Source organism: Apodemus sylvaticus, chromosome 9, assembly GCF_947179515.1.
Source record: "Apodemus sylvaticus chromosome 9, mApoSyl1.1, whole genome shotgun sequence".
NCBI classification, from domain to species: Eukaryota; Metazoa; Chordata; class Mammalia; order Rodentia; family Muridae; genus Apodemus; species Apodemus sylvaticus.
Genome location: NC_067480.1, coordinates 110,211,883 through 110,223,208, shown reverse-complemented (window position 1 = coordinate 110,223,208; position 11,326 = coordinate 110,211,883). Strand labels below are relative to the sequence as shown.

Below are 11,326 nucleotides of genomic sequence, written 5' to 3'. Positions count from 1 at the left end.
TCCTCTTTAGCTCTGAGATTTCCAGCCAGGATGCTGCTTAGCGCCAAAGCCAAAGTGGTTTTTATGATGTGGTTCTTCTGTGAAGGAGGATCAGAAGAGCATTTCACACAGGCACCAAGTGGTCAGATGTCAGCGGATGACCCACTCTGCCTGTGGACCTCATTTGGTCCACAGTGGATGTGACTCATGACGAGGGAGCCAGGTCATGAGGTGCTGCCTTCACTGCCCATGTGATGAGCCACATGGGCACCGTTCCATCAGGAAAGGTGGCGTTCAAAAGTCATAAACAGCCACATCAACTCAAACCCTGTTTTAGCTACAGATAAACTTATGAGCATCAATTCACCTTGCTAATCAAAACAATAACCTGTCCCTTAAACACACCATCTTGTTACCAAGGAATACTTCCCCTAAGACCTCTCAATCAGTGTCCATATAGGGCACCACTGTCAGCAGGCAAATGGCTCATGCAAAAGTAAGGCATCTGTTGTATCCTTGGCGCTTGTCAGTAGATGTGTGCACTTATGCCTCAGACTCTGCTTCATGACTGCTGCCTCTCCAGGCTGTAGATAACTACAAATCCATCCCTTGTCTCAATTACACAAACGAACTGGGACAAATTAGCCTCTACTTGCAGAGACTTGGATAAGATGTCTAGCCAATGGAACAAGAAGAAATTGTAATTAGTTCTATCCCATGCCTAAATTTAAATCCTATGCAGATTGTAGCAGCCAAGGGGAGGGCTCTGTCCTCTCTGTTATATACAATTTAGAAGAACTTGACTCAAAATTTTGACACTCTGAGTATTGATTATGTATTTTTTTTTTTTTTTTGGTTCTAGTGACTTGTGATGTGACTTTTTCTTATAGTACTGAGAAGGAAAGAAAGAACAACCTTCACCTAGACCCTTAGAGACAAGGGGAATGACTGCCATTCTATAGTGTACCTTTCTAAGTTTGGAGACAGGATGAGCTCACCAAAAGCATTTGTGAGTCATGACATTTTATGCCAACGATGAAATTATTCAATGGCAGGTCTAGAAACACATGTTTCTTGTTCATGCCTTCAAAGTGGTTCATGCCTTCAAAATAGGGACCCAAATCATATCTACACATGCAGCAAAATTTCTTCTTTTTTTTTCAGGGCATGGGAAGGGGAGTTAAGGGGGTAGTCGAGGCTGAGAAAGGCAGAGAGAAGGGGAGAGTGGAGAAGTAGAGGCCGGCCATGACCACGTGGAGAGAGGCGGGAGGAGCAAGAGCCCAAGAGGGCGAGAGAGAAGCAAGCAGGAAACGGGTAAGAGAATAAGGGAGCACAACATTTCCTGATAGAAGGGCTTTAAAGTTTCAGTCACTCATGCCTAACCAAATAAAACCCTATTTACTTGATTGCAGATATGCACAAACATGTAATATATTCATACATATAATGCAAACAGGCATGCATGCATGTTGGATAGCCCATGGAGCTATTTCTGTTGATTCTGCTCAGGCTACTTGGAAACTCCCAGGGAAATGTGGGCTGAGCGCAAGGCAGAGGTCTGCAGTATTACTCTCTCTGTGTCTGTTCCATAACTCAGACCCTAAAACCTCAGATGCTGCTTCATTCCACTGCCTGTCAAGATTGCTTGGCGCTGAGAGCAGAAAGACTCAAGCTTTTATCAATCTGATCCATGCAGCGCGCCCTGCCCATCAGCACCTCTTCTGGTGGCTGGAGAGAAGGAGGTTCTGCGCTCCCTTGCAGTCCCTTTCATCCTGCGTTCTGTTCTGAGCTCCGTGGCTGTTCCCCGAGTTGCGCGTTCCTCCCAGGGCTTTCTGCCTCACTAGGTCCTTTTCAGGGGAAAAGCCCTTTGGGATAATTCTGAGCCAGTTGAACATAAACCTGTTGGAGTTCTTCACAGGCATGTGGTAACGAATTTGGGTCCAGAACCTGGAACTTGCGGGCACCGACTTCAAGCCTTTCCACGTGACTGTGGGGAGAACCCGCAGAGCCTTTTTGACGAGGTAAGGAAGAGATTCTGGCTCTTGGAACGAACAAAACTTAATTAAAATCAATTTCAGTGTCTGATCAACCAAGGCAAGGTTCACTGCGGCTTGTAGCTCAAAGACTCGGGGTCCACTGATGTACCTGGGACTCAGGATAAATATTCCTCTTCGGCTTTTCTTAATGATGTGCACAATGTCATCTGCATACACTGGAAATAAAAAGTAAATAACTGATATTATTAAAACTTGAGTCACAATGAGTTTGAACCTTCCAGAGATGCCTGGAGGGTTTTATCCAACTTGGATACTCTTGGGCAGAGATAAGGAGAAAGGAACCTTGCCCAGGTATTGTCACACTCTGAACTGTTGAAGAAATGTGCCAATACTCACTGACTGTCCCTGTATCCTGCCGCCTTAAATCACCACCTAAACCCCCTAAATCACGTCAGAACATGACTGAGGGATATGGTGCACTCCAAACTACTTGTGGAAGTATCTGGGACAGGGAAGGCTATCAGGACCTTTGAGGCCTGGATGGGTCTTGTGTGACATCCAGCTAAGAGACCTGCTACACCTCCTGCTGAAGCAGAATTCTAGAAGCCAGAAAGGCCATCTGTTCAAAATGAGAGTGATTACTTCCCAGGAAGAATCCAGAAAAAGCCTAGGTGGCCTTCCCAGGGCCTTCTATTATTTATTATTTTCCTGAAAATAGATATTTTTAGAAGACAGAGCAAGTCTTCAGAGCACTGTTTTCTGTGTTCTTGTCCAAGCTCATATAAATACACACACACACACACACACACACACACACACACAAACACACACACATAAGGTGTGTATCACAATGAAGGCATGACAGAAGAAACTCTGGGCTACAGTAGGTTGCTCTTTGTGTTCTAACTGGTTCCATAGCAGGCAGGACCTACCTCCTCCTGGGGTCACATCTCTTTCAAGCAAACACAAGCTGTATCCGTATGTGTTTTCTAATACTTCTGGGAAAAGATTCAGAGCCAGGTGCTCCTCACTCAGAGATCCTCTGGCTTCAGTCTCAGGAGAGCTCCAATCCGCGTAGGATACAAATGCGTCAAATTCCTTCTTATCTAAGGAAAGGGGACAACAAACAGAACCATGGTATATACAGGTGCTTGGAGCATATGCTAAATGGATAAGAAATTAAGATTTGGGGTCCTTACTAAAAGGAATTAAAAACAAAGCGAGCAGGTGCATCCATTTTAAAATCACACCATGGAGTGGTTTTGATTGTCCATATAAAACGCAATGATTAGTTTATGAAGTGTCCCTGTGTCCTTGCAGGGGATAGATCAAACAGCTGGGGCCTCCCGTGATTGAGGCTCATGTGCTCGGGAGGGCATCGCCCTTCGCATCTGCAGTGTTTCTAGTTCATTAGTTGCACATCAAAGAGGAGTCTGCTCTGTTAAAGAGTGATATTAACCAGAAAGCAACTGCTGTTAAGACCCGGATCCAGTAGCCATCGGGGAGCTGGCGGCATACTTACAGCCATGCAACGGCAACCGATGGCTCAGTTAACAGTGGGCGAGTGGCAGTGGAGGTCCCACAAATTAACAACACACAGGTGACTCCTATCCCGTGACTGCTGTGGCCACCACAGCATTACAACACATCACAATTCTCCTATGTGCACATCACACAGAAGCACAGCCCTCTGACCATGTCCGGTGCACAACACAGGACTATGCCACCGACCTCTACATTTGTCGCAGCTTGCCATGACTGTGGAATGTACTTCTGCTTCTTTTTTTTCTTTTTTTAGGTTTTTTTCATTAGATATTTTCTTTGATTACATTTCAAATGTTATATTCTGTTTCCTCCTTTCCCCTCTGAAAAGCCCCCTCCCCCTGCTCACTAACCCACCCATCTCTCTTCCCTGTCTTGGCCTTCCCCTACACTGAGGCATCAGGCCTTCACAGGACCCAGGACCTCTCCTCTCATTGATGTCCGACAAGGCCATCCTCTGCTACATATGCGGCTGGAGGCACAGGTCTGTCCATGTGTACTCTTTGGTTGGTGGTTTAATCCCTGGGAGCTCTGAGGAGACTTGCTCATATTGTAAGTGGATGCTCACAGACATCATTGGACTAAGCACAGGGTCCCCAATGCAGGAGCTAGAAAAGGGACCCAAGGAGCTGGAGGGGTTTGCAGCGCCATAGGAGGAACAACACTCCCACTTCTAAACAGTATTTGTCCTACAATGCCATCAGCAGCCACACATACCTGGCCTTTAACAAGTCTCACAATGGATAAATGTTCTCCTTTGCTTAACTGGGTGTTGGTTGTTTATCTCATCTTAACCTAGGAGCAGTCGGGCTTTATCGATATATTTACAAATATAGTACCTATCCTGTAGAGATAGGCTTATATACACACACTCTCCAGAGAGCCCGTAGCCTCCTGTGTAGTAGGTTATGCTGTCTAGATTTATACAAGCACACTATATTTTGTTTCTACAAAGAAAAGTAGTCCAATGTATCTGAACATACCCTTGTCATGAAGTGCCATGTCACATGACAGCAGCTATCTGCATGTGAGGTGAGATCAACAGAGATCTCCTTGTAGGATGTCAGTGGTTGCATGAGGTAGCAGATATGCCGGATTAGAGTCTCTGGATCTCACCCAGCCCTCTCCTTATATTTGAGAAGCTACATTTACAGAACTAGTCTTAGGATACTATGAAGGTCACTTGTACTTCTGTTGATAATATTATCAGGAAGATTTGTTATTGGATGCACTAAAAAATAAAAAACAAACAAACAAATAAAAAACCTACCTAGAAGAGAGAGAAAACACATGTTAACTCACAGGCTTTGGGATGGAGCAGCTGGAGTTTATATCCCAGGCCGTTCCCATAACCTCCTACAGTGTTGTTAGAAGTAACTGTAGTGTCTCAGGTCACAAGTTGTGTCTCAGGCCATTCAGCAGTGTGCTTGCCCAATGTGAGTCAAAAGGGAAGCCTCAAGGATTGACTACCGTCCACAAATAAAACAGGAGGCTCAGAGCCCCCAAACCTTTAGAAGTTGGTTTTTGAGGTACTCGATAGCCCGTACAGAATGAGGAGACTCTGAGGACAGCAAGGAAGTGCTGACATGTGCAAATGTGAGAGCTTGAGGTAAGGGCGAGGAGGACAGACAGGACAGGCTGGTATGGAGAAAGGGTTAAAGCGTGAGACCACCTTTACCGAGGAGGCATGAGGAGAAAACAAGGGCGGATGGATATCAATAGAGATGATTTTAAAAGCTAAACTAAAAATGTGTAATACACCATAGCTACCTCTATTCCTCCCAGCATTTTGTCAAAACGCCAGAGGTTTCTATAATTCAAAAGATAAACTTATTTAGCAATGAAATTGCCGATTATGGTGTTAGAGGACCTACACATGTCCTCCTAGTATTATTTCTTTCTAAATGAAGTTTAGACATTCACTATAAACTCTTGGGCTTTCATTTTGTAAACAAATTGTGTTTGACCAGCAGAGGGCGGTGAACCACTGTGCTCCAGAGCTGGATTCTGAGCAAATCACAGAGTTAAAACGTGAAATGACAAAATATCTAATAAAACAAGAGAAAAAAGAAAAGTGAAATGACAAGAGACAAATTTGGCGTTCCCCATCAATTGACTCTGCTTTGTTAACTCCAGAACCTTAAGGTAAAACAAACAAACAAACAAACAAACAAACAAACATTCCAGTGAAAGAGGTGTGGAGTCGCCTAGGGAAGATTGACTAGACATTTGTTCCATTCAAATAAAAAAGGCTAATTACACAAACAAAAATTCTGAAAACACTGTTGGTTTATGGAGCTCAAAGGATGTTATCAATAATTGATCTAAAGAAAGATAAAATGCATATATTTCTCCCCTTTTCTTAGCTTGATTCTAGTGTGCGTGTGTGTGTGTGTGTGTGTGTGTGTGTGTGTGTGTGTTGGGGATTAAACTCAGACCTGAAATACTTCTTACTTCCTTTTCTGGGTGCCGATACTTCAGCATGTAAAAGCCACTGGCCTCAGGAGGACCCTCCCAGTGAGGGTGTTTACATAGCAGGCAGATCTGCTCCAAGCAACAGTCATTCACCAACACTGCAGATATGCTGATCCAAGGCTTCCTGGGGTCCACAAAGCAGCATTCTAGCCCTACAACATGATGGGTATTATAACCATGTCTTGTGGGTGGATTGACAGAAGTGTCATTAATAATAATAGGACTTGTATTTTGTGCAATTTACACTTGTTTGGGACAGAGTGCCTGGCGTGCCTTGTTTTCCTGCCGTGATAACCTAGGTGATGTGTTTCCTAAAGCCAGACTACAGAGTCAAAGACAATGTACAGCCTCTTCGAGTGGTCTAATATGAAGCTCATGGTTTCATCTTTCTCCAAGGGAGCTGTGAGGATAGCAATAAGCAATACTCAGGCAGGGCGTGTGCGTCATTCTCTCGGGACAAGCATTGTTGACCATACCGAGTTTCTATGTACTAAGGTACCAGCCTAAAGGCAAACCATGTCTAGCCTCAGTGACCTCCTAAACTGTCCTCTTTGCCTGCTGCTGTTATAGTCCTGTTTTATGCATGAGGCAAACAGGACACAAAGCTGCCACTTGCTGAATTACGTCAGATTGGTTAAGCAGAGAGAATATTTCTAAGTTTCATAAATCCCACAAAAGTGTCTTCTACAAGGTTCCTGGTAACTAGAGTGAGCTAGAATTGTTTCTTCAGTCTTCCCTGGTATAAAGCCAGAGCAAGAAGCAGAAGAGGAGAAGGAGGAGGAGGGAGAGAGAGGAGGGAGGAAGAGGAAAAAAAGCATAAGTAGGAGAAGAGGAAGAAGAAGAGGAGGATAAAGAGGAGGAGATGGAGGAGGAGGAGAAGAAGAGAAAGAAGGAGAAGGAGGAGGAGGACGAAAAAGAAGAAGAAGAAGAAGAAGAAGAAGAAGAAGAAGAAGAAGAAGAAGAAGAAGAAGCAGCTAAGCCTACGAGATAAGACACTACCTCTGACTTCTCCCATGGGCTGCTCTGGCTGGCAGGAGGCAATGTGAAATCTTACCTAAGACAGTTCTAAGAAAAGAAAGCCAATAGGTATGGAGTAACTAAGTAACAGGGTCTTGTCACTCAGTCAGAGAGACACGCTGGCTGGATGTTCTTACCCCTCAGAGTCTCATCTTTGCTCTTGTAGGATCGGCATAGCAAGACAACTTCAATCCAGTGCCAGTAGAGCAAAGCAGCTGCCACCAGAATGCCCACCAACATCAAGGCCGTGCCGAGGAGGAGGTATACCAACACCGCTAAGGGAAACACAGAGATCTGAGCAAACACATCTGGGCCAACATACCCTGTTACATAATAGAAACCAGTGCTGCTACCTCTGTCACATTAAGTCGGGGTGGAATTGTCCACAATTATCTCCAGAGAGCCAGGTGGATGGGAAATTCCTGATGAGCTGACTCCAATGCTGGGCCATTTTGCTTATTGTTATTCCTATGAGTGTCTACATAGCTCGTCTGCCCCTTTCTTGCTGCCTGTTATAGAGTACCTTTGTGTGTGCTCATCCCCACAGGAGTCTAAACACTCCCATGCCAGGAATTACATCAGCAACACCCTGCACTGTCCATGATTGTCATGTAAATAAGGGATCTGCATAGGAAAGCCACACACAGCATGCTTACAATGTCACACAATGGCTGGAGGACATTTACACTAGTAGATTGTGTCCCAGTCATCAACTGAGCGAGTCCATGACTGACTCAACCTCATCCCTGGACATCTTGTTAAGTATGGGACTCATCAGTCATTTCCCTGAACTGTTGTCATGCTCTCTGGAAGCCAGCAGAAGCAAATGGCAAAGAAAGTGATGCCTGCACACTGGACCTGCCACAGTGGGTGTAGGCAGGTAGGTCTGGGGATTCTTGTAGGTACAGGAGGGAGAAATGGGCTAATTGAGTGCTTTAGGGAATGAATAGTGGGAAGGATACATGAATGGGTAACAGCATGAACGGACAATCTGGGTGAGTTGAGTAATGGGCTCTTCTGCGCACAAATTAGTTGTTAAGAAGCCCAAGTCAAAGTCAGTTGCATGGCCGTGCTCTAGGCCTTAAAGGAGCTACCACAGCAAAGTGCTTCAGTGTCTGAAAAACATTCACAGCAAACACTGATACTCTTCTTTGGGAAAATGTCCCTCCCCCTTTCAAGAAGAACAGTTGTCAATCTTTGGGAACAAGAAGGAAGGCTTACCTCCTTCCTTCTTCCTCAGCTGGATGGTTCGTGTTGTGTTCCCAATGGAGTTCTGGGCAAAGCAAACAAACTTCCTGCTGAGATCTCTTTGGGTGACTTCTCTCAAAAAGATGGTACGTTCAATGACTTCATTCTTGAAAGTGGATTGAATCCTAGGAAAGGAGGGGAGAATTCACACCCACTCAGGAACATCAGCTGCCATTTGTGAAGCTGTGCTCAGAAGGCTGACAGAGTGCCAGTGGGGATTTCTCATAAGAAGACCATAGAAGATCAGAGAAGAGGACAGAGAGAGGAGGCTTGTCCTGGATCTGGATCTAGCGATGGAGTCTGCTAAGGGTTTACACTAAAGCACAAGCTAACATGCCCTCCTCTGCACTTTATTGTAAGAATCCCACCTTGGGAATGAAGAATATTGATAATTTATGAAGTCTCAGTCTGTAGAGTGTTTCCTTCCCAAGGAAGCCCTAAATTTAATCTCCAGGACACATGCAAAAAGCCAGGTGTGGTAACATGTATTCATAATCCCAGCATCAGGAAGGCAGACGTAAGTGGATCCCTGTGGCCTTCTGGCCAGCCAGCCTAGTTTAGTCAGGAAGAGATTCTGCTCCCCAACCTCCACCCCAAACAAGGTTAGTGATCTCTGAGGAATGAAACATGAGATTTATCCCTAGCCTCCAAATGCAAGTATACGTATGTGTACATACACCTACATACATACACACACACACACACACACACACACACACACACACATACCACACCACACCATACCACACTTAATTCCTCTTGAGGCTTCTACCAGGGACATGGCTGAGCACTGACTCTTTAATCTCTTCCTTCATCACCACACAAACTCTTTGGAGCCATGTTATGAACATCCTGACTTGGTAGTGTTAGGGGCAAGGCTCAGACAAGGAAGAGTGCTTAGCCATAGTAATGACATCATCTTTTGGTATGTCCCACCTCCAGCCTGGCACCCAGATCTCTGCCCCACCCAGAAAACTGTGACTCTCTGCATTCACTTAGTTCCCATTTTCTACAACTGCATCGTTCATTGGTCACATTAAGGGGCTGTGTTGAGATGGGTTATGCTGTTGTGAACCTAAAATTAGCCCACAGACTCTTCCTGCTTGCTGCACATTCTTACGTGCACGTGGCTTCTAACATATCTGTCCCTTATGGTGACCTTGAGACATGGAGGCTTTTAGTAACAGAATATAGCTATGTGATGGGTCTTTCAGAAGGCCAGAGTCACCTTGCTACTCCTGGAAGGCGGACTGAAGTCCACAGGTGAGGTGGTTTGACGACCTGGGCTTGGCCTCACTTCTCCTATGTAGACTCCCATGTGGCATCAGATTGAAATCCAATGTTTTCCTTGATCTTAGAACTTCTTGCTAAATGTTGTTTCTCTTAATAAAATCTTTGCTTAACTGTTCATCTATGATTTTCAAAATACTACACCTGTCCAGTGAAATCCTTGAAAAACTAGAGGATTCTGTGGATTCTTACTTGGAATGGGAGGGTAATATAGAAAATTGGTAGGACACATCTCTTATTGACATGCCTGGCTGGCCATAATGGGCCCCAGCTCTTTTGCTCTAGGATAGAGTTACTTTTCTAGACACTGGAGGGCTTGGCTCTGAAGGTCTACAGTTTTCCTTTCAACTGGTCAAGTTCTCTCTCCCATAAATTCTGGAGTGTCTATTCGTCACAGGTAATAAATGAAGTCTAGCTATCATAAAATGTTTCAGCCTGCGAGTATTCCAAGTTGACATCTCTCCTCTAAGGCTCTGCTCCAGGGTAAGCCATGTCACCAAGTCTCCTTTGTTAGAGACTGTGGCACCATTTCCTTAGCACACTGGAGGGCAGAGTTGAGGATCTGGTGGGGCAGGAACCACGCTCTCCCATTTGTTTTTAAACCCCTTCGTGGGCTGAGGATTTGGCCTAGTGATAGAGCACTTGCTCAGCACAGTGGATGTCCCTGGTACCAAGACAAAAGATGAAAACTTTGGATATTGTTCAGTTGGTGGAGTGCTGGCCTGGAATGCAGGAGGTTCTGGGTTCAATCCCAAGCATGCACAGGACATGGTGGTACATGCCTGTAATCCCAGCACTTGAGAACTTAAAACTTCTCCCACATAGAGAGTTTGAAATACATGAGATCCTGTCTGAAAAACTTAAATTAAATTGAAAACACTTTAACATGGTCTAAGGTGTTTGCAACCATTGTGCAGACATCACGGGGTACTTAATACAAGCAATATGTCTCTAACATCACTAAGTGATATGGTCTTAGTGGTCTACTATTAAATATGATTCCATCATTGACTAAATGTTCTGTATATCTAGTTTACTTTGTGACATCATGAATGCCTCTGGGTTTTAAATAAATATGATAGAGGAGAGGTAAGAGATAGATAGATAGATAGATAGATAGATAGATAGATAGATAGATAGACAGATAATAGATAGCTGTTAGATAGGGGATGGATGGTGTTTATGTATTTTTATTTTCACCACTAGTAGGTGCTAGTGGCTACCCCACCACCATAAAATCTGTTTTAGCAATTTCTGAAGGTTTGAAAGCACTAGGTTGGGTCTCGATGGCTAAAGTTCACAATCTTTTTCTTACCTTTTCTCCTCAAATACTGGCATTTCCCACTCCTGTGTAGATTCTTTGACATACCACTTTATTACAGGCTTTGAAAATCTTTGGAAGCCAAACTGTACTCTGCAGGGTAGAGTTAAAGGCTTTCCTGAAAATGCAGAGGTCAAGAAAACAGGAAGGGAGCAGATGAGAACACTGATGTGATGGGAAAAGACCATAAGGCTGCAGCAGGATGTAGGCAGCTGTCAGTCAAGTGGGTACCAGGAATAAGAGCCAACATTAACACATCCCACTCAGCAACACCATTCTGCTTACAATGGTCCCTTGTGGCTAAGTTGTGTAAGTCAAACGTGTAGCTGTGTCCCTAACATGAGGAAATTCACATTCAAATTGGAGCTCTGTGAACAGGCTACTCTGCAACCTAGTCTTTAAAATTAGTGATGATGTGTAAATATCATTGACTAGCTGATAGTTACATACTGAATCA

The 11,326-nt window shown here is 44.4% G+C and overlaps 1 protein-coding gene across 2 annotated transcripts in view; it reads right to left on the bottom strand.

Moving 5' to 3' along the window:
* Nucleotides 1-810: 810 nt before the first annotated feature.
* Nucleotides 811-11,326, bottom strand: part of Il18rap (interleukin 18 receptor accessory protein) — a 28,495-nt gene continuing 17,979 nt past the window's right edge. For both annotated transcript variants that reach the window (XM_052193169.1, XM_052193171.1), the window contains exons 9-13: nt 10,864-10,987; nt 8,232-8,383; nt 7,148-7,285; nt 2,909-3,082; nt 811-2,191 (exon numbers count right to left, since the gene is read on the bottom strand). In XM_052193169.1, coding sequence (XP_052049129.1) covers nt 1,689-2,191; nt 2,909-3,082; nt 7,148-7,285; nt 8,232-8,383; nt 10,864-10,987 — 1,091 coding nt within the window. In that variant the 3' untranslated portion in view covers nt 811-1,688. The remainder of the gene's footprint in view (nt 2,192-2,908; nt 3,083-7,147; nt 7,286-8,231; nt 8,384-10,863; nt 10,988-11,326) is intronic.